Source organism: Mandrillus leucophaeus, unplaced genomic scaffold (assembly GCF_000951045.1).
Source record: "Mandrillus leucophaeus isolate KB7577 unplaced genomic scaffold, Mleu.le_1.0 Scaffold600, whole genome shotgun sequence".
Taxonomy (NCBI): domain Eukaryota; kingdom Metazoa; phylum Chordata; class Mammalia; order Primates; family Cercopithecidae; genus Mandrillus; species Mandrillus leucophaeus.
In genome coordinates, this window is record NW_012106476.1 from 931447 (window position 1) to 959202 (window position 27756).

General features: G+C 39.0%; 1 protein-coding gene across 5 annotated transcripts in view; it reads left to right on the forward strand.

Annotated features, from left to right (window-relative positions):
- Positions 1-27756, forward strand: part of GRIK1 (glutamate receptor, ionotropic, kainate 1) — a 460689-nt gene that overhangs the window by 311217 nt on the left and 121716 nt on the right. For all 5 annotated transcript variants that reach the window (XM_011999792.1, XM_011999791.1, XM_011999794.1 and 2 more), the window contains 2 exons: positions 16196-16249; positions 19694-19867. In XM_011999792.1, the coding sequence (XP_011855182.1) occupies positions 16196-16249; positions 19694-19867 (228 nt within the window). The remainder of the gene's footprint in view (positions 1-16195; positions 16250-19693; positions 19868-27756) is intronic.

The following is a 27756-nucleotide window of genomic DNA, read 5'->3' on the forward strand; positions in this document are numbered from 1 at the left end:
AGGATGTAATGAAGTGTGTGGGTCAGAACTGAGAAAAACACCCAGATTTATGTGTAGCCCTCAAAAGGCAAAGAAGCTTCCCTTCCCAGGAGCCTGTTGTAACAGAAGTTGAGGACGTCTGTTAGATTTAAGGGAATGATTTGCTGATGAGGCTTCTCTTTGCTAGATACTCATTTGTCTCACATAACTGGCCACACCTCTCCCAAGGGCAGGTCTGGAATAGGCAAGAACAGTGTACGGTGGTGGCAGGGAAGGGCTGCTTCTATTTCACTAAATTTGGACTTGAAGTTCCTTTGATAGAAGTGGCTCTTTCCTAGTAGCCTGGGGATGACATCATTCAAAGGACAATTAAGACAAAAACAAAAGCAAAATATCTAAGAGCAGCACTCTCAAGAAATGTCTAGCTGGGACAGCAGGGAGTAGGATTAGTTCAGCTTTGTGCCAGCCACTGACACAGACGTTTTTCTCTCTATCCTCTCTCTTATGTTTTAGACTATGTTTGCTTTTCCTAATCATTTTAGTGTTAAGAGTGGCTGTGAGGCTTGGAGGAAGACACTAAAGAGACGGCTCATCCAGTTTTCGTTCTAGACTAATAATCTGCAAATATTTTGGAGATAAGAACCTTTTTTAAAGGTCCTAGCATGAAATTCCTCCCGTATTGCATGTAAAAGGGCAATTGCTCTTTTTGGAATAACTACAGAGGACTCAGGTCAGCTTAACAGGACTTCATTGGAACCTCCAGAGGCGGATGTGCTTGAAATGGGATATTGGAGACATCAGAACTTTTCTGTTCTGGTCAAAGTAAGGCCTAAGCACTCTATGTGATCCAGCTTAACTTGCTCCATTTGCCCCAGGGAAAAACCTGTAGAAACAGAGACTTGTCGGCTAAGAGATTCCCTAGGGAGGCTGAGGACTCAGGAGTTCTGGTTCCTGATTCTGGCTGCCATTCCACTAATCCTTGAACCCAAGGAAAGGAAAGGAAGGAGACTTACCTCTTTTACCGAGGGTCCTAAGAGGTACCAACGAAGGTGCATGGCATCCTACATGATCATAGCATCAATCTCAAACCACCCCCTGAGGTGAGTTGGGTATTCTCGCTTTAGAGGTGAGGCAACTGATGCTCAGACAGGATAAGTGGCCCATATAAGATCACTCTCTGAGCCTGGCTAGGCTGACATGTGGTCTCCAGACTGCCTCATCTCAGAGCCTGTGTGCTCACTTTACTCTGAAGGGCCCCCAAGCAGTATGGATGACTATTCTGAAGTAGGCTTTCAGAAATGTCTGGAAAAAAACACAACCATATGCTGCTGGTCTTCTTTAGATAAGATTAGTATTAATAGCTTTTACTTTTCTGGTAGCTGAAATCACTGCCAAGAATATTTCTCTGCCAGGTCAATGTGGTACTCTCTTTATGTGCGTTTGCCATCATTATCCTGCATTTCCCTGCATCTTTATCATATTTTCCCACCTTTCCATGATTCTTAAGAAAAGAAGAAATTAAAGGCACTTTAAAGATATTTAACATTTATCCAAAAGTAAAAATTGGGGAAAAGTCTATAGTTATTCTTGGGCATGCTAATTACTCCAGCAAAGTAATTATTTCTATTCATATTGAACAAGTACTATATGATGAGAATCTGAGAAGTTATTTCTCTAAAATTCATTTGAAATTTGAATGTCAAGACTTGATTAGGCTACAGAAGACAGGGCTTTCATATGAACTTTCTTCATGAATTTCTACAGTTGGAAAGTTTCCATAAACCAGAAGGTTGCATGTGTCCTCTCCCCAACTTACCCACCCACCACCTCGCAGCATGGTCCTGATGCTTTGAAAAGATGCTGCTCTCTCTGTAACCTGCCTTCACCGTGGAAACCACCGCTCCTCCTTACTCTCATTTCCCCAAGTCCAACTACTCTTTCACTGACTCTTTGCTGTTTATCCTTCTTATACACCCTCATTCATACCGAGTGTGATTTTACTGAGGGAATGGCTGAAATGAGATGAATTTAAAGAATGAAGCAAAGGGCAAGAAAGCTCTACCTATGGAATTCCCAACTTGTGCCTAGCAGGATGCTAGGTGCTAAGCAACCATCTCATGTAAGTGACCCAAGAACTTCTAATATGATCGGTATTATTCCTCTTTTGCAACTGAAAATTGAAGCTAAGGTAATTTTATCTACCATATACTGAGCATACACTTAAATACATAGAAAGTACCAAGGCCTGCGTGAGCTGACCTTGCCTCTCTCTCCAGCCTTCTTGCTGGCCTCCAGTATCTGATACTCATTTCAGAGGCATCCTTTCTGGCCACGTGACACAGCCTTTTCTCCCCACATCATAGCCTTTGCATTTGCGGTTGCCAAATCCAGGAACATTCTAAATTCCCAGTCATTCCCACCTAAGTTTTCATGAATATCTCTTGGGAGATAAAAGAGAGGACGCTCCCTTCTCATTCTCTATATCCCTTCACTCTACTTAGTTTGCTCTGTCACCACAATAAAAATCATAGTGAATTAACACATTTACTCATGTGTTATCCATATCCCTTACTACACTGTAAGTTCCAAGAGGACAGAAACCTTCTTTGTCCTTTGCCCCCAAATCCCTAGCACCTACTACATTATTTGACACGTAACGAGTGTTCAGTACAGCTCTGTCAAATGAATAAATGAACCAAACGAATGAATGAGCCAAGAACTGTTCTAGATTCTTTCAGTAAATCATCCCCAAAGTCATATTTTCTTCTACCCCAGTGAGTCTGCTATACTCTCATCTCTGCCAAGCACATTTGGGTGAGTTGCTCCTCCATGCCTCTGTTACCCTGAAAGAAAGGCTTTGTTCAACTATGAAATCCTATACTATTAAGAAACTGTAATGCATCTGAGCCTGTGACTTCACTTCCTGAAAATAAATTCGGCTCTTTGGAGAACTGCCTAGTTACTTTTAAATCTATAGTAGGATTGAGTGAGCAAATCGCTATTTCAGGCACCCATTCCTAATGGTTCTCTGATGAAAAGCAAGGTGGCACTGCCTTGCTCCATTCAGTGGGAAGCCCCCTGGGGGCTGGGCCAATTTCCTGAGCTGGAGAATGGCCAGCAGGTGAGCATGAACACACTGTTTCACACTCAGAAAACCTGCTCTCTCCTTTATATGAACAAATCGAGGAAGGTTTTTTCTCCCACAACGCTAGTGGCAACGAGTATTTAGCTATAATTGAGCCATTAGTCTCCATAAAACATTTAGCACCAAAATAGTTTGTACAGCTATATTGCAGTTTCTCCTGTCAACATTTGCATGCTCTTGCATGCTCTTGCATGCCCCCCATCCACTTTTTTGTTTTTTATCTCTTTCAATTAACATAAAAACAAGGCGAGGAAGAAAACAGTTTTTTGTTGTTTGTTTTCTTAAATGCCTGGTTTTCCTCTGCTAGGAAGTGCAAAGACAATGCTAGTTAATCAGATAATTTTGTGCATTGATTCTCTCCTCATGTATGTTGTGCCCAGTGGCTGTAATGATGGCAAACAGAGATGGTTAAATTGGTTTCATCTCTCATTTAGATAAGACAGAAGCAACCATTGGCCGTGATTTCTCATGATAGAAAACATCAAGTCAAGCATGGCACACTATGCTAAGGGATTGTAAACACGTGCCCACCAAGTCAGATCTATAAGTCAATCATTTTTTTCATCATAAACACATAGAATAGGCCAAAGACCTCAGGGGCCATTTTATACTGAACACGTACCAGAGGCTGGCACTGTGCTAAACAGGTTAAATGCATCAGTCATGTAATGTTTATGAGAAAATTCTGTATAGAAGAAACTGACAGAGCCCAGAGAGATTTTGTAACTTGCCCAAGGTCACAGAGCTAGCAAGTGGCAGGTGTGGGATTTAAAACTTATCTGAGGCTTTGAAAGGAAAAAAAAATGTAACCCCTTCTGCAACTGTTGTGTACAACAAGATGTCAACTGATTCTTGTCTTATTGCAACCTGAAACATATTTTAGTTAAGCCTTGCACTTCTTGAATGAAGGTGTTTCATTTTATTCTCAAACATCCAATCATGTCTAGCTTTACACAATTCCTTAAGAAATGGTGAACAATGAGATTACCTGGACTCTGGAAGGGGAACATCACACACCGGGGCCTATTTTGGGGAGGGGAGAGTGGGGAGGGATGGCACTGGGAGCTATACCTGATGTAAATGACGAGTTGATGGGTGCAGCACACCAACATGGCACAAGTATACATATGTAACAAACCTGCACGTTGTGTACATGTAACCCTAGAACTTAAAGTATAATAAAAAAGAAAAAAAAAAAGAAATGCAAATTATATGAAATGTCCCATGGCCAAGTAGAGAATGTGGTAGGGATATCGTAGAGAAATTCATTCTTTTATTCAATACTTATTTGTTGAGCACCGATTGAAGGTGTTGGAGATACAAGAGTGGAAGCAACAACAAGAATAAAAACCCAAATCTCTGCCCCATTAAGGCAAAAAAAGACCTTGAAAATGAATGTAGCAAGTGTAAAACTATCCAATGCTTGCAAATTGGCCTAATACCATAAAGGTACTTTCTTTTTTTAATTAAAAAACTTTTAATTTATTTATTTATTATTTTATTTGAGACAGAGTTTCGCTCTTGTTGCCCAGGCTGGAGTGCAGTGGCGTGATCTCGGCTCACTGCAACCTCTGCCTCGCAGTTTCAAGTGATTCTCCTGCCTCAGCCTCCCAAGCAGCTGAGATTACAAGCATGTGCCACAACGCCCAGCTAATTTTATATTTTTAGTAGAGACGGGGTTTCTCTATGTTGGACAGGCTGGTCTCAATCGCCTGACCTCAGGTGATCTGCCTGCCTCAGCCTCCCAAAGTGCTGGGATTACAGGCATGAGCCACTGCGCATGACCTACTTATTTATTTTTGAACTTTTGTTTTCTGTTCAGGGGTACATGTGCAGGTTTGTTATATAGGTATATTCCTGCCAGTGAGGGACGGTGACTAGAATCTTAGACTGAAAGTTGGGAGACCCATTTGCAAGTTCTGCTTTTTCCCTAACAGAGTAAAATAACTACCATTTATTTAGTATTCCCTGCATGCATAATGTGCTGTGTGTTTGACTGGAATGATCTCTTTTTATCCTCTCAAAATAGTCTATGTCATAGATGAGGAACATGAGGCTTCAGGTCACACACTCAATGACAGGTCTGGAATTTCAGATCAGAGTATGATGTTCACATCACCCGCATTGCTCACATCCTGTAAACGGGCAGCTTCGAGAAATTCTATTGATGCCTCTTCAACTCAGTTACCTCATCTATAAATAACATGATCAAAGCCTGCTAATATTTCCATCAGCTCTGAGCTTCCATGCGCACGTGACCAAGAATCCTCTTACTGGCGTTTAGATATAAAGAACTTACTTGTACGTAGTAGGCTCTCAAAGAAATGGGAAATTAATTAAGCAGTTCATTCTTTCTTAGTTTCTCCAGGCCTTTGATAGTCTTTGAGCCAGTTAATTGATAAGTTCATTACTTTGGATAAATCCTGACAATGTAATAATGATGAATCTCAATTTATACTAATTTGGTGATAATTTGTAGTATGTTATATAATTATTTTGGCGCTACTTTCTCATCCTAATTATGCTGTTCTCAGGCTGATATTAACATCTATTTATATTCCCTGAACACATAGTTAGTTTTAGTTGTAAGGAGCAGTTCACAGATATGAGTATATTATTAAATGTATACAAGGATTAATTGACATCTGTGGATAACCAACAATTTACTAAAGGTTTGTGCAATTTGCCCATATTCTTAGTGTCCGGGATATCCATTTGAGGATTCTCAAAGGCCTCCAAAAAGTCAATTTAAGAAAGGACTTAGATTTGCTTCAACCTGAATTGGGAAGTGAGAAAAACCGTATTTATGTGTATGCTTCAAAAATGCTCTAATGCTTAATTCCAGTTATATCAACATTTGACTATAGTAGGAGAGAAGAAAAAATTTCCTTGCAGTGGAAGCAGGGGTACTTTAGAAGAAATTGTGAAGAGTATTTGAAGATGTGTATGCCGGGGCACATCTTAAGCCTATTTTATCAATGAACTTCAACTTTATTCAAAATTGTAGGAATGTGCATGCTCTTGGATGTGCCTTTTTCGTGGAAAGGGGTTTGTAGTATCCATCAGATTTTCTAAAGAAGCCTGCACAGTAAAGTGGTTTAAAAATTACTTTGCTAGGTTAACCTTTTCTACTTCCTCAACCCTTCATAAATGCAAGATTTTATCAATCCTCCTACTTTTCCCATGACTGTTAGCCAAATCCTCTCGGCTATAAGGGTAATCCTGTGAAATGTAACTTTCACCATTTATCCAGCCAAACTATGTGCCAGGTACTTTTTTGGCCCATGGAGTTCTATGTGCCAAAGAATCTTCTGGGGTGAAAGGGGAATTACAATATCATTAAAAACTCTAATGTATTAGATGAGATCATTATTTAGTGAAGGATCCGGTGATTCATTATTTTCCACTTCTCTAGAAAGGCAATGTATTAGTACATATGTCATATTATTTGAGAAAATTTAAATGTGACAATGGATTAAATATAAGGTATTAAGCTCATCACCAATATATAAAATATTTCGCTTAAAGATTATCGTTGTCATTAGTAGCAGTAGTCTTGTGTCTAGGCAAAACTACAGGTGCGATACAATTCTTAGAACTGGCTTCCCAACTCTAACTCCCTACATCACTCCCTGCTCTACATCATAACAATGGTTTCCAAGGCTCTTCTCAGCCTAACATACCAGTCTCCTTGAGATCTCACCTGACCTAATTACATTTCCATGCTAGAATTAACACCTTGCACCCTTTTCGTTCTTCCCTCAACCAACCAGTTTCTCCTCCTCTGTCCCTTTCTTGGTGACTAGAAATTTCATCCAATTGGCCGGGCGCGGTGGCTCGCGCCTGTAATCCCAGCACTTTGGGAGGCCGAGGCGGGTAGATCAAGAAGTCAGGAGATCGAGACCATCCTGGCTAACCCGGTGAAACCCCGTCTCTACTAAAAAATACAAAAAACTAGCCGGGCGAGGTGGCGGGCGCCTGTAGTCCCAGCTACTCGGGAGGCTGAGGCAGGAGAATGGCGTGAACCCAGGAGGCGGAGCTTGCAGTGAGCCGAGATCCGGCCACTGCCCTCCAGCCTGGGCGACAGAGCGAGATTCTGTCTCAAAGAAAAAAAAAAAAAAGAAAAAGAAATTTTGTCCAATTACTGCAGCCAGAACCCAAGAAATTCACCTTACTTGTTCTCACCTTTCACATTCATTAGTTAGCAAACTGGAGATTTTCTGCCCTCGGAATATGTTTCAGATTCAACCTCCTTTTCTCTATCTCTCATCATCTTCTTTCTGTACTAATATAATTGATCTCTCTGCCACAAGTTCCTTTCCCCTCCTATTTCCTAACCATCCTCTGCATAGTCTCAAACACTATTCATTCTGAGTAAAATGTCCAATGTTATACCTCCATGTTTGAAGCTGCTGAGTGCCACCCTCCCCACCCTGGATGTTGCATTAGGAATAAAGGACACATTTCTTAGCATGGCGTGCAGAGCTCTCCACACCTGTTCCCACTGTCATTATAACATCTATTACAAAAATATCTATTACGTCTAATATACCCTTTTAGCAAAAAAAAAAAAAAAAACCTGTTACAAATTTTTAGAAACTATCCTTTCTTACTCCATTAAGGAGATTAAAGTTATTTCCAAATGTGACCTAAAGGGATTTAAAATCACAAGAAAAACTGTATCTAATTAATTCAGATATCTTGAGGGATGTCATAATAGGAGATCAAGGTAGGTCTGAATTCTTACAGAAGAACTGTGAGTGAAGCACCTCCTAGTCCCTGGAACATCGTCCAAAGAAGGCCCTTTCACAGCTGGGTCCAGCATTTACACAGGAGGCTCCCTCAGGAGTAGACAGGAAACTTAACAAACTCTGGTGGGTGGATCGATGCATCCTACTTAAGACAAAGCTTTGACTCCTGTGGTTCTAACTGTGGTCTTAAATAACCATATGCTTTTATTTGGGTTCTCAAACTCCAGCAGAATTTTGTGCAAATTATTAACTTTCCTGCCACTTACACCTCCTATTATCAATTAAGAAATTAATAAAGCCCTAAGATCCCAAGATTGAAATCAAACCTGGGTTCAGATACTATAACTATGCTTTGTCTCTCAGATCTATAAATTAGGAATAACACTTTCTCTCCAATTAAATGTCAAGAACCTATTACTGTAGTGAACATCATGCTGTGGCACTCAGCAAGCAGTCACTGTGAATATTATTGTTGTAGCTTAAAAATATGAGCTTGGTTAATATAAATCAGTGGTTCTCAGCACTGGCTGTACATAAGTATCACCTGGGGAGTTTTTAATAACTATCAATGCCTGAAACATACCCCAGACAAAATAAATCAGAATATTTAGGAATGAGGCTCAGCCATTGGTATTTTGGAAAAGTTTCTTGTTGGTTCTAATAATATACTGAGAAACACTGATATAAACTGTTTTCTAAGCCTGATAATTGTCAGATAAATTGACAAAGTCAAGTCACCCAAAAAGTTGATGATCAGGCCCCAGACTCATGAAGACTTTACTGGGTAATAGAGATCTCATGAGACCAGCAAGATCACCATTTAATGGCTGCGCCCCTGTCTCTCCTTCAAAAGGTGACTTTCAAGCAAATTTGAAGTATAGTTTTCATGAACATCATTATGAAAGAAGCTTATTACAAAAAGATTACATTGAATCATCTGGGGTAGATAATAATTCAAACTATTCTGTTACCTTCCAGTTTCTAGATTTTGTTCAATAATTTGCTGTTAAAATTTCTTTCCCCTGTATTCTGTCTTACATATCATCTTTCCACCAATTTTCCCTAGATGTTGCAGAGAGGTGATTTTTTAGGTTCATGTAATTGCCCCCAAAGTTCCATTCTCTCCTATTTACCGGATCGCCTATTTCATTCTGCCATGGGAAATCTTCTTTTCCTGCTCTGTTCTCAACAGTCTGTCCTCCTTAAATAGCATAATCTCATCTGTTGTGCACCTGGGTGATGCAATCTGGCTCTTCTAGTAGGATCATCTTCTAAGCTAAACTCAACCCCAATGATTTCCACTCCATTTATTAATATCTATTAGTATGAGCTTCTTTTCTCTTGCAGACCATACCTCCAGGGAGAGAAGCTTATAAAGGAGTTAAGACTGAGAAGAACTTCCAAATAGTACAGTTATTTAATTCATCAACTCTTTGTGGAATACCTTTTGCTTTTCTGTAGTTTAACTTGCAGGCAGAAGAAAAGGGGGCTGAATTTATAAATCGTATAGCACAGTCTTCAAATGCAAGGAAAAAGCCTAGACTTGTGGTTAGCTTATCACCTGTGTACATGCATGTGGTTAATACATGTAAGTGAATGGAGGAAACAGAGAAATTTAGCAAGCTGTCAACCTCAAACCAAAAAAAAAAGTCAATTTTTCCAAAAACATGACACATGTTTTTGACGTTACCAAAGCTGCAGTAATGTACCAATCACTGGAGTTAGGGTTATGGCAATTTCATACGCCGTAATCACAGAAAGATGAGAAAATGAGATGTATTGGTTTTCCATTGCTGCTGTAACAAATTATTCCAAATTTAGTGACTTAAACAATATATTCATTTATAGTTAGAGAGATCAGAAATCTAAAATCATTTTGTCAGCAGGGCTGCTTTTCTTCTGGAAGCTTCTGGGGAAAATCCAACTTCTTGCCTTTTGTTACTTACAGAGACGGTCCTCATTCCTTGTCTTGTGGCCCTGCGTCACACTCCCTCTTTCCCTCTCCTTCCATTTACACATTCCCATTTACACCTTCTCTGCCTCAAGACCCTGCTGTTTTCATTGTGATTACATTGGGCCCACCTAGATAACTCAGAAAAATCTGTCCATCTCAAAATCTTTCGTTTGATCACATTTGTAAAGTCCATCTCCATGTAAAGGAACACATTAATTGGTTCTGGAATTAAGACGTGGACATCTTTAGAGAACCATTATTTAGCCTCCTCCATAAGGAGATGGGTATCTTTCTGTATATCAGGATCTCTGTGGGGTCTAATGCCATTTTCTGTACATTCCACTGTTCCTTTTGTAGGTGTAAGCTATAATCACTCAATGTGGCATGAATGTACTTTCTATAGCAATAAACACTGATCTAAAGACTGTTTTATATCTACCTTGTTTTACTGATGACCACCATTAAAAATTGCATGGCCAAAGAGGCATCTGGCTCAGAGGATAGTATAGATATAGCCTAAAATATTACAGTTAGCAAATAAAAAAGAGCTACACTCTGAAGCTCAAACTTTCTTCTTAAAATTGCTGCTCAGAGACTTGATATCATTCACTTGGTTTCCTGAAGACTCTTGTGCCAAAAATACCTTATTTCTATCTTGAGGTAAAACATTATTTTAGCCACATTGCATGTTCACACATTTGGAAGTTATTCACTTGAAATTATTGATTACAAACCATGTCTGGTGGTTTAGAATTTATCCTGATATAGAGAAAGGCTATAAAAAGAGAAATACACTTCAGTTTAGTCAGTATAAACTTCCAAGACACCTATTTTTCAATGGAAAAAAAGCAGTAATAAAAAAAAACCATAAATATTACAAGAACACCTCAAAGTTGCTCAGGAGCACGCCAGGTTCCATTTTGAGTTTCTGTTACCACAGTAGCAACAGCAGACCAGTTATGTGTGATATACGGATTCCCTTAGTGATGGTTGCTGAGAATTTGTGGAGAGAAATTTTTCGTCGGTGTCTCCATAGCTCTGCATTGCCTTCCAGAAAATGATCAGACTGAAACATGGTGCAGGCTTCTTAAGAGACCTCCACATGTTGTTGGAAGACTCTGAGCCAAAGGCTTTCCCTGTATTTTATAGAATGACTCTGTCACCAACCACAGCCATTAGACCCCTATGAACTACGTCCTGGTCATCTTTACCTAGACTTCATTGAGGACTCACAAGACAAACTAAAATACGGCCTTGGTGCTGCTCAGGCTGTATGTGATAACTTCACCCATCAAGATCTAAGAGGTCATCACAGCCAGGAACAACTAGACCAGACTAAGAAGGTCAATACCACTGTGAATAAGGTCATGAGCGTTCTGTGGCAAAAACTCCAGAAAGCAACTGGACCAATGAGGGATCACTGTTGTCAGTGAGCAAAGACTGTGTCTCAGGATATATTGGTAACAATGGGGCCTTAGAATTGTCCTTTCAAGAGCCAGCTGGCATGGAGGTTTTGTTGTTGTTGTTGTTGTTGTTGTTTGAAATGTAGTTTCACTCTTGTTGCCCAGGCTGGAGTACAATGGCCTGATCTCGGCTCACCGCAACCTCCGCCTACTGGGTCCAAGTGATTCTCCTGCCTCAGCCTCCTGAGTATCTGGGATTACAGGCACGTGCCACCACGCGCGACTAATTTTTTTATTTTTAGTAGAGACAGGGTTTCTCCATGTTGGTCAGGCTGGTCTTGAACTCCTGACCTCAGGTGATCTGCCCACCTCGGCCTCTCAAAGTGCTGGGATTACAAGCGTGAGCCACCACGCCTGGCCGGCATTGAGTTTTTATTCTGCCTTCTGATGACCCATTTACTGGAAATAAAATAAAGCAGGAATTATTTTTTAGCTACTGAAACAATGGAATAGTCTTACAGTATTTCCATGTAGAGTAGCATGATATGGAGAAAGCATTTACAATAGGTACAAGCCACTCCCCTGCCTCTGATTTAAGGATTATGTTATCTAGATGGAATGGAAGGTCCTAAGTATGCAGGAGCTTAAGTCCTTTGGTATTGATGTCTTTTGAGTTCTTATAATTAATTCTGTAACAATATAGATTAGAATTAACTATCAGCGGTGATCATTGGAGTTAGGGGGAAAAACTGTTTTGTTGGAAACCTTTTTTTCATTACTCTAACCCAACTCAGCTACATCAGATCTGAAGAATTCCACCCATTTATATGGGGAAAAATTATTTGACTTGTCCCAATCATGATTATTTGTTTGTTTGTAATATCTTTACTCTATAAAGAATTGGAGCTGCCTAGAAAATTATATTTGAAACAAACTAATAAATGTTTTTATAAGGGAGGAGAGTTGGCACAAAGGAGAAAAGTAGGTAACAAAGACATAAAGCTGGATAACATTAGCACACAAAAAATGCATGCCCTGTGCTCCTGACTAGTTGCCAAAGGAAGACCCATAATTTTGACCCTAAACCTCCTAGCAATCAAAACAAAGTTGTAAACAAGACGATTTACATGACTTGCAGTATTCATGAAACAGAAAAAATGTATTTATTCAAAAATGAACAGCTTGGTCCGGCACTGATAACAATGCTAGTGATATTAGGGAACTGAGATCTCTGGAGAGTGACATATGTCAGAATCATCGCCACTTCATTGGCTAGAACCAGCACATACCCCTACCCAAGCCCAAGGGACTAGAAAAGGCAATCCTAGTATGTGCCCTTTGAGTTGGAAAACTGGAAAAACAGTACTAATGACGTCCACACTAGGAATCTTCCAAAATCAATAGACATTCCACACCCTGCCTATTTTAGATACATAATGTTAACAAAAGGGCTGGGTTGTTTTTAACTGTCAATCTAATTCAATGATACGTCAAAAGTTGTTTAATAAGATTAAATCCATTAAGAAATGAGCCTTGGTCAGGTGCAGTGGCTCACACCTGTGATCCCAGCACTTAGGGAGGCCGAGGCAGGAGGATCACTTGAGGTCAGGAGTTTGAAACAAGTGTGGCCAACATGGTAAAACCCCATCTCTACTAAAAATATAAAAATTAGCTGGGCGTGGTGTTGCGTGCCTGTAATCCCAGCTACTCAGGAGGCTGAGACAGGAGAATCACTTGAGCCTAGGAGGCAGAGGTTGCAGGGAGCCGAGATCATACCAGTGCACTTTAGCCTGGGGTGACAGAGTAAGATTCTGTTTCAAAAATAAAATGAAAATAAAAAAAAGAAATGAGCCTTATTAGAAGAACATATTAGTGGAAGCAATTCAGAGGAATATGCTATCCATATGAACAGTATTGATAGCTGCCTTTATTACATTTTAGTGTGTGTGACATGATATGTTTCATGCCAAAAAAAAAAATTAATTGTGACAATTAAGTAAAGCCAGAGATGGTTCCTAGCAATACTGCCCTAATAAAGTATACATACTGCCTAGGTCAGCACCACTTGGTCAGGTCGGCAGACAAGTACCATATCAAAATTCAAAGAAGCTACTCATTCTCAGGAAAAAGTAATTTCTGCAAAGAACTATTAGAAAACTCCCCATATCGTGATTATACTTTTTGTTTTTAAAACTGACATTCATTTTGATGTGACATTTTCTTAATCCCTTAATGACTTTTAGTTGAAATACCAACATGCAGAGAGAAAATCAAAATGGGAATGCAATCGTTTTATTGATAAAGTATGCTACAATTATATGACAGGGCTGCTGGTCTCAACCAGCTTAAAGACCATCACAAGAACAACTGCTTTAAAAGCACTGCCTTTGGTGCTATTGACTTTGTTGTTCTTATCAAGATGTTTTTCATTCACCTGGGTGAGTGTTCACAAAGTTGACAGGCCAATGATCAATGGCTGGACTCGTTTCTTAATTTCCATTTCTAGTAAATTCAAGGGAAGAACCAGGAGGCACTAATACAAGCAAGTAGCTAGGAAAAGGAACGGGGATTTTTCTACTACAGCAAATAAAATGTGTACCTGGAGGACCCCAGGGTTCTTTTTGCAATAACAGCCGGCCTGTTGGCTGTTTATTCGCTGCATTTTAATATCTCTTTTCTAACACTAAGAGGCATATCAAATGAATATTTACCTCCAGGAACTTTAAAAGGCAATAATAAAAATAATTAGTTAAATGGTTGTTTAAAAAACTGCTTCTCTCTTGACAGGGGATCCAAAGCCTCCATAATGAAGTTTAAAAAGAAAAATTTTACCCAAGTGAAAAGCTATAAACACAAATGCCTTTGTGTTCTATTTTCAGTTTCAGAAACAAAATTTTAAACCTTAATATCCAGCTCTATATCTTCACATAAAACTTGCCCAGTTCCCTTTCAAGAGGTAATCTTGGCTGCAATTACACTATCTAATGACCAAAGTGAAAAATGGGATTTCTGACTGATCCTGGCAGGCCAGCTCTTTATGCTCAAATGATATAAGAGAACAGCTAACAAGACCTCACCATGCATGGCCTTAAATGTTATTGATGGCACTAAAGCAAGTCTACCCTTTAAAAAAAAAATCCTTTAGTGTGCCTGGTCTTGTTGTCACCATTGGAGTGACTTACATCCTGTGGGTTGATGATTCATGGACAGAGTTTCCTGTCATTTGTCTCATGTTCATGACATTACAATTTCACTAAATATTCCTCTGGCTTTCACGTTAGTAGAGACGTTGTTGAGAAGTGTAGGACTGGTGTTCATACGGTTATGTGCTGTCATCTAATACCCTCTTTATTTCTTATGCCCTTTCATGTAACATCATTCTAGTTCACATATCTTAGGCACCTTCCAGAACCTCTGATAACTTGCAGTGCCTTTCCCCAGACCTTTTCAATCCATCTCTTCAACTGAAGATCTGAAAGTCTTTGTTATTTAATGCAAATGTACATGTTTTCCATAGAGCAGTGATTTTCAAACACAGCTGTGAAATGCAGAAATCCAGGCTACACTTTCAGAAATCGTAATTCAGGATGTCCCTGTGATGGAGTCTAAGAATCTTTGATATAAAAACTTTCAGAGGGGATTTTTACTTGCATCCGGAATTGACCAGAGTTGTGGGGAAAACTACCTTGGAAATGTGATTTCTATGTCTTCTCTCTTCATTTGTATGATTTCTATGCAAAGACAAAAAAAAAAAAAAAAGAAAGCACCCAAAGCACCCAAAGCACCCAAATAGTTATTTTGGTAATCTATCCAAGGAAAGGGATATCCTTATTCATATTTAGAAAGAATCATCTCTAAACCATTTGCAGCTTCTTCTCAGTTGACACCATTTCCGGGACTCCAAAAGTAAGATCACAGTTTAATGAATGTAGAACCTCTGTCCTTCTTATCCACCTCCTTTTTTCCTTCTTTCACAAAGTAAAAACAATATACACACTCACAGAATGTCTGGAACTATCCCAATCCAAGTAGCTATTTAGCTATTTGAGAATTAGCATGAAGAAACAGTGTGAAATTGGTGTCAGAATAGTCCCTGTCCTTTTATCTACAAATGAATCCTCTCTTCACCTACTCATGGAAAAGGGGGAGAGAGAAAGATTTCAGAGATATACTCATTTATAAATCTTCATTTAAACATATCTACATGCCATTATTGACAATTCAACATTTAATGAGTTCTACTCATAATGAGGGTGGCATTATGCTAAGTCATAAGCTAGGGAGATCAATAAAATACGTATTTCTAAGTATGAGATTGCTCAGACACTTAGGCAGTGGGAAAGACAAAACCCTGTGCATTATGGACAACTCCAAATACAAAATTTGTTTAGTACAAACATTTTTTTTTTTCTTTTTTTGGGACGCAGTTTCCCTGTTGTTGCCCAGGCTGGAGTGCAATGGCAAGATCTCGGCTCACTGGAACTTCTGCCTCCTGGGTTCAAATGATTCTCCTCCCTCAGCCTCCTGAGTAGCTGGGATTACAAGCATGCACCATCAAGCCCAGCTAATTTTGTATTTTCAGTAGAGACAGGGTTTCTCTATGATGGTCAGGCTGGTCTAGAACTCCTGACCTCAAGTGATCCACCTGCTTCGGTCTCCCAACATGCTGGGATTAGAGGCTTGCACCACTGCACCTGGCCCAAACTATTTTTAAATTTGATCATCAGACCCATTACTTTGATGTAGGTCAAGCAGCGTGTAATGGAAATAGTGTTGGCTGGAGGTTAGTTGGCCCGCTCCACACCAGCCACTCATTGGCCTCAGGTTTCTGATCTGCTGAGTTTGTGGATTTCTAAAGTCCCTTCCTGTTCTATGTTCCCAAGCATTTGTAGTCACCCTAGAAATTATCCCATTCTTATTATAATTCTATTCCTGATTCTTTCCCCTTATTTCTCTTTTGCAGATTCTGTTCATGGGCATGATGACCGAGTACTATCACTACTTTTTCACAACCCTGGTAAGTGCATCTGGGAGAAATGTATTCCACATGGTAGGTCTTCACACAGTTATTTCAGAGTCAGCCTCACCAGTGTCAAAGGCAGGATATCGTCATGGAGACTTGCCTTACTTTTCTAAGAATCCTCTAAATCCAGCAATGCTGAGCAGCAGGCTTCTTTCTTTCTTTCTTTTTTTAACTTGTATCAATGCATGTGCATTCAGAAAGGGATTAAAATGAAAATTCCATTAAATAGAAACTATTAAAGTAAAAACTATTCATAAAAAAGCATCATCTACAATTTTTATATACATTAGAAGGTGCATCCAAATGTGTCTGGCATTCATTGATTTGATGTGGCTTTCCTGCCTGTGTCCAGTAGATAGCTGGGTTAGCCAGGGGTTACCTGTCAGATGTTTGAAAAACCTTCAAAAAGGGGAGTTTTGGAGATGCTCTGCACAATCAACATTATGCACCATTAAGAAAAATCATGGTCCTAAGCCTTAGAAATCCAAAAGAAACCATAGGACATCTTAAATTTTGAGAGACTATCTGATCATGGAGAATGATTTAGGGTATTTAACACATCAAAACGATGTGATAATTTTCATTCAGTCAATTTCAGAAATCAGTGACAGCCCCCACCTCCCCACCTACACAACCACACACTCCACTTTCTTACATGAGAAGAAAAACAGAATCAAGCTCGTTTTCTAATCTGTAAGAGTGTATCAGCTAAATTCGACCTGGATTCTGGGGGACTCAGTAACAGTACCATTTTAGCAAATTCAACTGCCAAGCTAGTGAGTAGGGGAATCCAAAGAATTTAGAATAAGGATCCGAAGTAGTAAATTCTATTTCTGACTCAACTGTCTCTGAGAGTGCAGAGGACACCATGAAATGAATGCTTTGGGATAGTTGTCAAAATCATTACTGCTACTGAGCATAGGGTGGAAGTGGGTACAGGGTAGAAATTCCTGAACTAAGGTTCGCATCGTCTTCCCATCTGCCTCTTCCTGCTTCTTGATCACGTCATCTTTGAGAACAGCTGAGGGAAAACTTGGGAACTGCAAAGTGTCTTACTCTGCCCACAAGTATGGTTCTTCCCATCACCAAGAACACCTGACGGTTACTCAAGGTGACATGGCCATCTGCCTCGGAACTTTCCACCCCCTCCAGGTGTACACACCCTGGAAGAGCTGGTGTGGGAGAAATTTGAGAAGGAATACCAACAATGGAATCTAACAAGGCTAGGAGACCATAGAGGATGAATAAGAGTGCGCTTTTATTCCTCTTCACCCCTAACACTCATTCTGCATGCACAAGGGGATGTAGCAAATTGGATTTTGGATTTCCGACATTCTTTGTTGCATGGAAACCCTAAATTGTAGGACAACCTAATTTTGCACATGTTTAACGTGCTTTATTTTAGCATGTTAAATCTATGTAATATTGATTCTCTGTGGGGGTTCATGTGTATTCTCGAAGTTTCTGTCTTACTTTCTGAGACTGGAGTTAACTGTCTTTCTATCCACTGAGTGTACTAACGGACTCATTTTTTCCTGGGTCTTCTTCTTTAACTTTGCTTCTTTCATCCTTTTCCTCTGATTTTATCTGCATTCTGTCCTGGTTGGCTTTTATGTTCTTACCATTCTTGCCCATGAGTATTAATAAAAGTTAAAGAAAAAAAAAGTTACTTAGTGTTAAGGAAAAAAATATATAATGCTTTAAAAGGCAGTATTGTACACCTTTCTGATGTTGATCTAGGAGCACAGAGCTGTGCTTTTATAGTTCTACTGCCTCACCCAAATATGTCTTGGGAAAGAGAGAGTTCATCAAAAGAATAAATTTGTACGCATCTTCCGCAAATGCAAATTGCGAAGTGTTTCTGAATCTGCTGCTCTTCAGTACCTGTAATCATCACGAATAATGTCCTGTCTTGCATTGCACTTTCAGAAACCGGTTACATTGTTACAAAACTTTTATGGAAGTATTTTTCCTGTTAAATGTTATTTTGAAAGTTGCGTTTCTTCTGAAATGTGATATATTTTAATGATATATTTTTTAATCTAGTCTTTCCATATAAGAAAAAAGTTGAAATTATTACATAAGCCTGTCTTAAATGTGAATCAATTAAGAAACTTCTGGTTTGCACCCAGCCTCGTCTGTAATAGAAAAATTGTAATAGAAAACACTAGGATGAGTTCAACTTTTTTTTTCCCGAAACATTGTCTGAAAGGGAATGGGTTCCCTTATTAAGATGTTCTTGCATCCATGCAGCCTTGTACTCTAACATATCCTCTGAAGAGAATCCTTTGGTTCCTATTCTGAGCCTATGTTCAGTGAACATTCTTCATGCCCTCATTGTGTGAGAGATGAGTTCTTTTCAACAAGCCAGGAGGTGATTTTTTTTCTGCCAGGAGTGATTTTCCTGCCAAACGCATATGCAGTTTTCAAATTTCACCTTTGTGGCAAGACCTGGAACAGCCTGCGGTGCAAGATTTGGTGGAGAAGAGTGGGTACTGCCAGTGGTTTATTCTTGTCCTGGTCACATCACCACTCAGAACCTCAGTTTCTTCATATGTAAAATAAAAGCACTGAACCAAATGGGAATAAGTATTTTTTCCAATACCCCAAAGGCTATAAACTGGGAACAGAATTCTTAGCTTTTTAGAATGTCACAGCCTGTGACCAAGGACATACTAATTATTAACAGCCAAATTCCTCCTCTTGACTTATCCAAACTCTAACAGTACGGCAAAAATAAAACAGATGAAAATGAAAACTGATGACTGCCCTAGAAGTTTTAGGGCAGCATGTGAATGGAAAACAATGGGAAAGGTGTTCTTTTATTGAAATAGTGTGGTATGGCTGCCATTTTGTTTTAATCTATAGCAGCTCCCCTTTATCCAATGGGTACATGTTCTAAGACCTCCAAGAGATGCCTGAAATCTAGTATGGTGCCAAACCCCATATAGATTATGTTTTTCTTATATATGCATACTTAGGATAAAGCTTAATTTATAAATTAGGCACAATACTCTTGCAGACTGGGACCATTATGAAGTGTAAGGTTGACTTACCAAAGTACTTCCATACCACAATAGCCGACCTCGTAACTGAGACAGCTATGAAGGGACTGATGAGCAGGTGGCATCTGTAGTATGGAGACTCTGGACAAAGGAATAATTCATGTCCCAGGCAGGACAGCATGGGACAACTCAAGATTTCCTCAAGCTACTCAGAATGGTGTGCAATTTTAAAATTACGAATTGCTTATTTCTGAAGTTTTCCACTTAACATGTTCCAACTGCGGTTGACCGCAGGTAACTGAAACCATGAACCACAAAACCACAGATAAGAAGTATCACTGTATTAGTTGCTGCTACAAGCATTAATTTTCTTTCGCATAAAAACATGGAAATGCCAATTATTTTCCACTTTATCCTTTTTGATACCATGCAGGACTTATTTGCTTTGGATCTGGAGCTCTATAGGTACAGTGGCGTAAACATGACCGGGTTTCGGCTGCTTAACATTGACAACCCTCACGTGTCGTCCATCATTGAGAAGTGGTCCATGGAGAGACTGCAGGCCCCACCCAGGCCCGAGACTGGCCTTTTGGATGGCATGATGACAGTAAGTCATTTTCAAATAAAATCATTCGTGAGAATATTTGAATTCCTTCGGGGTTAAGATCACACGTGTCTTTAAAATGTTAAAGAAAAGTGTTACAGTGGGTGCCTTGACTTGCAGGAGAGAAGAAAGAGTTTGTTTTTTAGGTAATTTGAAAGGCTGTGACTGGCTACTAGCAAAAACTGCTATTTTTAGCTTCCTGGATGTACTCGCCGCAGATAAAAAACTTGACAAGAGTAACCACCATTATCAGACAAACCAGTGCAAGGACGAGTTGAAGAGCATTTTATTGTAGGAATGTGGCCATGGGGAAGGTGGCTAGTTGGGGAAGAGGAGGAACAACATACCCGTGAGTTTTGCAGAACCAGTTTGTGTTTCTCACTTCTGCCACATTTCAGTAAGCAGAGCCAATGTGGAAAAATGCCGGATCTACAAACAGTTGGTGTATTCAGCTCTTCCTGTCCTGGATGTGTATAGGCTCACCTCTGCAGAACTGACAGTGTTTAACACCAGCCATATGTTGCTCTTGAAGCAGATGCCAGACCTGCCTCCTGACAAGTCAGAGATACTCTGCTGAACAGATAAACTGCGAACTGCCTCATCAGAGAGCTTCTCCCTAACATCATTTATCTCTTGTCAAATGCACCTACCTTCACTTTATTTCTCTAATGAAGCTCCCTGGGTGCTGAAGAAAATAGCAGGAAATAATTTTTTTTAAATGCTTCCTATGTGGGAGCCATCTAAGGGGAAAGATACTGTGGAATGCAGGCAGGTAATAGCATTTTAAATTGGCATAGGATTTTATTATCCATTCCTATCATCGGGAGATGCACTCTCGCTTCTAAGATGCAATTTACCCATCATCTCACAGAGAACTTGGAATTTTTTCCCCCTTTTTCTTATGAAGAACAAATGAAAATGAAGAAATAAATGAATGAATGAAGTGGCTCTGGATGATTCCATGTTCAGGCTCCCTAACTGTTTTTCAAACCTGAAATAACTTTTAAAATATTCAAAGTGAACTGAGAGATAATGATGGAAAGCGTCTTGGTACAAACGACCCCTGGGATGATTTGAAACATTTCTTTGAATAGGAGCAAGTAGAGAATATCCAGGGCAATACTAGACTTCTGAAAGGGAGAGGGAACACCAGAGACAGAGGGAGAAGCATGCTAATAGATCGGTTTTTCTCTTATTCCTCTTGGGTTTATAATTTCAGTGAGTTCAAATATGGTTCAAAACCCTCTGCCCACTCTTCCAATGAAGTTTCCATCACAGGATGAGATCTCAAATCATTTTTACCTGTGTTTGGGATCTACCACTAAAAGAGTTACAGTTTGAATCTATGTTAACACAGATTGTGGACTTAGGCCAAGCATTAAATATTCATCACAAGTATGGCTTCATTTACAAAGAAAAAAAGTCCGTGTGTTCAATTACACTGAGCTGACAAAACAGTTCGTTCATATTGACTGAGATGAGGAAGACTGTTGAATGAAGGAGACAGACCTATGCAATTCATGTGGAATCAGGCCAAGCATGAGGTGATGCTGCCACCCCAGAGCTGCGGCCGGTGTCCTGGGCTAACAGTGATCCCAGGGGCAGGAAGTGTGACAAGGTTGAGTCCCAATGGATGGAAGAGGCCCTGGTCTGCCTGAAGATTTTTACTGTGATCCCAACTAAGAGAGGGGATTCTAGGCTGTGTTCTTACACTTATTATTATAATAAACTATAAAAAGGAAAGTGGGGATTTACCAGAGCTCACTGAGGTGCTGTAAAAGTGGGTAGAGTAACTATTCAACATATCAGGTAGTGTCGATACTAATTTTTTAAAAAGTGATAGGATGCAGGCACCAGTAGGAGCTGTATCCAACAGTCATGCAGATAATAACTTTGAAATTATGTGAAGGGTAATACTTACTTTCTTTATCCAAAGAGTCTGCTTTGCACTTGACTGTTTTCTTTCTGTTTCTCCTGGATGTGGCTACTTTGGGAATGTGGAAACTGTGTCATGGGAGGTGAAGGGCATTGAAGGGCATGAAGGGACATCCATTAGACCAATAGCTAAGCCAAGAGAGCAAACTTACGACCCGAAGCCCAGGCCCAATGCTAACAAATCTTTGCTGTCAAGTTGCCTCTATTTAAACTCTTTCTTCTCTACCTTAAAGATAAAAAGTCCTTTGGTTTCAATTTCATTGGGTCCAAATAGCAGACCCTGCCCTTCATTCATTCTTGCATGTCAAGCACTTGTTGCCCCCGTGCCTAGAAGCATACAGTAGCCCCTTCCCTGGTTTTTCTCTCTTTCCTCTTACCTGTTTCTGTTTTCTTCTTAGTCCTATGACCTGACTTGTTATATTTTGATTTGTTTGTTTAGTACCTTCCCCTACAAGAATAGACACTTCATAAAGGCATCTTTTATGAAAAAGAGGCTTTGTGCTTTTGTGCTCTGCTTTCTCCCCAGCACTAGAAAAGGCCCAGCGCAAAATACACCTTCAATAAATGTGTATTTAATAAAGAAATTAATGCACTAAATAAATAAGAATTAAGCTTCTACTAAAACTGAAGATGTTAAATGAAAAATATTTAGGCAGCCCTGAAAATAGTCCCATAAAAGTACAGCGAGTTCCTATAAATAAGATATATGTGAATGTGCATGATTAGTAAAATGGAGATTACTTTAAAATAATAAGAGTTTTTTAAAAATTAGTCACAGACTGGCCACTCTTAATGTTTAAATAATGCCATTACTACAATAGAATTGTATTCTCTGAAATCATATGCTTCATTCCACTATTATTCAAGGTGAATTTCCCTGTAAGATGTTTATAGTCATAGTTTTGTGTGTGGTGCATACATATATGGATGAATATAGGAATTAGAAAAAAGCATAAGGAAAATGCATGTATTTTGATTTCCCATTCAATTATCTATTTTTCTCTCTAATATTTTTAACTATTAAGCATTTCTTAGAATTTCATACACTAAAAAATCCTCAAATAATATGATTATATCAAAACATTCATATCTGAAAATAGAGAAGCCAGTCATGCCCATATCCAAAACATCTTGACACCAGACTTAAGAACAATAGAATTAATTAAAGAAAAAAATTTAGTTTAAAAATTAGGTTAAAATTAAGTTAAGAAAATTGTTACTGAGTCAACTGAGTTCAAAAACAGTAAAACTCATTATTAAAAAATATCTTGAGGAAAAAAAGAGTGTTTTATCAACTGAAGTGTTAATTGACAAAATTAACAGAAGTTTGGAGTGAATTTTATAAAATCTACTTTGTTCTCCTTTATAATCTTTAAATTTTTTCTCAGCAATTGGGGTGATTCAACCTTTCAGCTTTTGGATAGACTGGGATAATACAGAAATGGTTCATTCTCAAATGGGTTCTTCTCAGTGGACCAAAATTGTGTATGAGTCAACACTGCACAGGAGTCAGGGGAACAACCAAACATTGCTCTGACATCTGCCTTTCCAGTTCTTCACATCCACTCACAACATAAAGTTAAGTCAGTAGCCTTATCCTGCTCTCTTACCTGTAAACATTTCCCTTAATCATGACCCATAGGGAAGATGTCCTAGAGTTCCCACCTTGTACATCCACTTAAGCAATGAAAGAAAATAGGCAGCTGGATTCAGTACAAAAAGCAAAATCTTCTCAGATAATGAAAGCCTAGGATTAAGTCCTGGCTATGTCTCCTAACTAAGTGACCAGAGCAAGTTATTTAACCTCTCTCAGTTCTCTGCTCATCTGTAAATCTGTACAATAACTCCTTACAGTGTTACTCTACAGATTAAATTAGATCACATATGTGAAGCCTCTAGTACATAGAATTGAATTCACTTGATACCTGATGTTTTGCCTATTTGTAGTCAATAAAAGAACACGAGGCTGTGCATGGCAGCTCATGCCTGTAATCCCAACACTTTGGGAGGCCGAGCTGGGTGGATCACGAGGTCAGGAGTTCAAGACCAGCCTGGCCAACATGGCAAACCCTTGTCTCTACTAAAAATACAAAAATTATCTGGGTGTGGTGGCGGGTGCCTGTAATCCCAGCTACTCAGGAGGCTGAGGCAGGAGAATCACTTGAACGAGGGAGACAGAGGTTGTAGTGAGCTGAGATTGTGCCATTGCACCCCAGCCTGGGCAATAAGATCAAGACTCCATCTCAAAATAAATAAATAAATAAAAAAATAAATAAATAAATAAATAAATAAATAAATAAATCAAGAGATATTCTGAAATATCATAGCAGAATCTGCGCGTTTCCAAGAAACACATTCCTTAGCTTGCACATATAGCCCAAGATGGACCCTTATCTGGGACCTGTGTGACCCTGTATGATCAGCCCATTTGATCTCTGAATATTAGGTCTCTCTTCAGCACCCCAATCTCCTCCTGCTTTTTCCAACAACAATTATGTGCCACGCACACAGCTAAGTATGAGGACTTTCTAAGGCCACGTAGTGTTGTTAGTCCTCATCTCTAAGATGAGGTGGCATCTCACTGGCTTATGTTGGGAGTCCTCAAGATCATCTTCAGATTTGATGATTTGCTAGCAGGACTCACAGAACTCAGAAAAGCTGTTGTACTCACAATGACAGATTTATAGTAAAAGAAGACAGAGTAAAATTAGCGAAGGAAAAAGTGACAAAGAGTCCACACAGAAAAAGCACCAACTTCCAAGTATCCTCTCCCAACAGAGTTGCATGGACAGCACTGAATCCTCAGCAATGATCTATGACAACAAGTAGAAAGTATTGCCAGCCATGGAAACTCACCCAAGCCTTGGGGTCCAGGTTTTTTATTGGGATGATCGGTCACATAGGCATGGAGCTCCCATATAGTTGGCCTTAGTTACTTAGTATCCAGCCTTTCAGGAGATCAAATTGATACAGCATGGCCCAGAGCCCTAGGTCAACAAAAATAGGCATTCATCATAAATCACATTTTTAAAATAAAGTATCTGACATTACCCAGGACCCCAAGAATACAATGACGCTCTTATTGGGGTATTCCAAGGAGTTGAAGGTTATCTCTCAAGAGCCAGTCAAGGGGCTGGTCCTCTCCTTGGAATGTGCAAAGTCTGAGTACCCTAAGCCCAGTGAGTTAATCCTTTACTGCAAATTGTAATAACCAAAACATTGTGTACTGGGGAGAAGTATGCTTTCAATGTGCTTATTTCATGGTTCAGATTGTGGTAAAAAGATTTTCTTAGGGTCATTGAGCAATGTGATTTCATCCAGGCTCTAGATATATATAAAATGTGAACATAAACACATTTGGAAGAGGAAAATTTGAAACATAAGCCAGTTTCTACTACATTACCTATTACCTAAAATGATGACAGCCATTCAGTAAGCAGGCCTCAAGCACAAAACTGAAAGGGGGAGGAAAATCAGCGGTAGTATATTAGTGCTATAATATAATTAATGTAAACATTTTCTCCATCTAAGAAAACATTGTATTTCAAGGGGCAGCATATTTGTTAGAATAAATAGTTTTCTTCTTTGGGTTGAAAGGCACAGATTAGACCTATAATTTTGAATCATTTTATTGCCCTTCCCAATATGGAGCCCGCCTTGAGAAAGAATGTCCATCTTTTCTAAAATAAGTTTATGGAAAAATCAGATTATTAGAATTCCAGTCCTTATACTTCTCTATCAAATTGGTCATTCAGTGAATTAATGAATACAGATACAAATTTTCAAAAAAGTATATCCTATTGATAAAAAAAAGTCCAAGTCATCATAGCATGTGGCTATGGTCATGAGCTGAAACCTGAGTTTGCATCCCAAATTAGAATTCTCATTCCTTCCCTTAATGGCTACAAAATTTTAGGTAACTTATTCTACCTCTACAAGCCTCAATTTCTCCATCTGCATACCTATTTCAAAAGTTTAATTTCGGTAATTAAAAAAGATGACTTATGTAAAATGCTTATAGTGCCTGGCACATAGTAAATTATCAGTGAATATTAACCTTTATTGAACTATTATTATGACTATTAAATCATCAGACCAATAACTTGGTTTAGAAGCAGCACAGCTTTATGGTTAAGGGCATATACTCTAGCACCAACTTCATGGGTTTGAATATTGCCTATCCCCCCATGAGTTTGGGGGTCCCATTTAATATCTTTATTTCTTTATCTGTAAAAGAATAAAGGTTATAGTGAAAATTTCATGTTTGCAAGGGATTTAGAACAGCATGCGACATATCATAAGTGCTCGATAAATGTCAGCTATTGTTATTGATTGCATTTCAAAAAGTCTCAATCTGCCAGTAGCTTACTTTCCTCCAATTAAACAGAATAAGTACAGCAAAGTGGTAAAGATCATGGGTGCTAGAATCACGCATGTGCAGGCTCAAACCCTGGCCATGAAATTGATTACAGAGCAGCCTTATACTGGTCAATTTCCATGAGCCTTAGTTTTCTCATCTACAAAGTGGATTGTGTGAGTCTTGGACTGAAATGATCAAAACATTTTTAAGCTTTAGAAATTACTGCCACCACCAATCTAATGTCTGTATGTCAATTACATAAGTATGAATGAAATGTTTTTTCTTAAAACTACATCTTAAAGCCTTGCAATTATACAGTTCTCACAAAAATAAATTTCATTTTAAGGGATTAAGTAATATGAATTTCTTCAGTGAACATGTTTAAACAACTTTCCGTGTCAGGAACCATGTTAGTCACCAAAGCTAACTTAAACTTGAGCAGTTTCTGCCTTCAAAAAACCAATATTCTTATTAAGAAACGGACATAAAGACCTCTGACCATGAACAGATGGAAAATACAATGATAAAGATTGTAGAGAATAATAAGGATTCAAAGTAGAGGTATTCCATGGCCTCAAAGACTGATAAAATTGTGAGATATAGTAACCCCGCCCTCGTTTTCCACCTCCACCAAGACATGAGCAATCAATGCATAGTATATGTTGAATGTATCAACCAATTTTGGAAAACCATATGATAATTTTCATTCCATGACCTAGATTCTAGGTTTAACTCTGAAAATGATTGGCTATGTATATAATCCCTATTACTCTCCAGAAATAATAAGCAGAAGTAATGACATCTCTGGGATTTCTCACTATGATTGTGTGTGTTGTGTGTGTGTGCACATGTGTGTGTGCACGTGTGTGTGTGTGCCCCTCCACAAATATCCTACCTCGAAGTGAGTTTTCTCACATAATAAATACCTTTATCTCTTCTGCTTATTTTGAAGACTTGTTGAGAATTTCAAACGAGCTAATGTATTTGAAGTTGCAATGAAACCCTCAAGTGAAATGCAAGGGTATTATAAGATTTTTTTCCCTAAAGAAAACCACAGGGAAGTATATTTTATAAAATGCTGTAAGTATTATGTAAAATTTTGCACATGACAGGAATTTCATGAGGAAGGGAAGAATGAGATGCCCAGTCCCCTAAAAGGAATGACTGACTGGTTTCAATCTGTCTCAAGAAAGCACGTGCTGGCAAGAGGAGGCATGTTCTGAGCCAGTTGCACGTGTCTGCTCTTCAGAGGGCCTCCCAAAACTTGCTGTTGAGTTTCATTCCATGACTATGACCTTCTTAACTCTGGTAAATGAAAGTGACCAACACCAGTATCCTTATCTGGAAATCACCTGTTAGTGATTGCAGCAGTTTCTTTCTACCAAATATAAACCAGTAAGTAGACAGATAAATAGTTATAGACAAATACTGAGAAACAAATCTGATATTGCAACTTTGAGCTTTAGTAGCTTCTAGCTCAAGTAGTTGATCTTAACACTGTGCTTAACATAGAAGACACTTTGCAAAATATTTGTTCCTTGAATCAAGTCTTCTGTGGCTGATCTGGGGTGCTTTATTTTTTTTTATTTTTATTTTT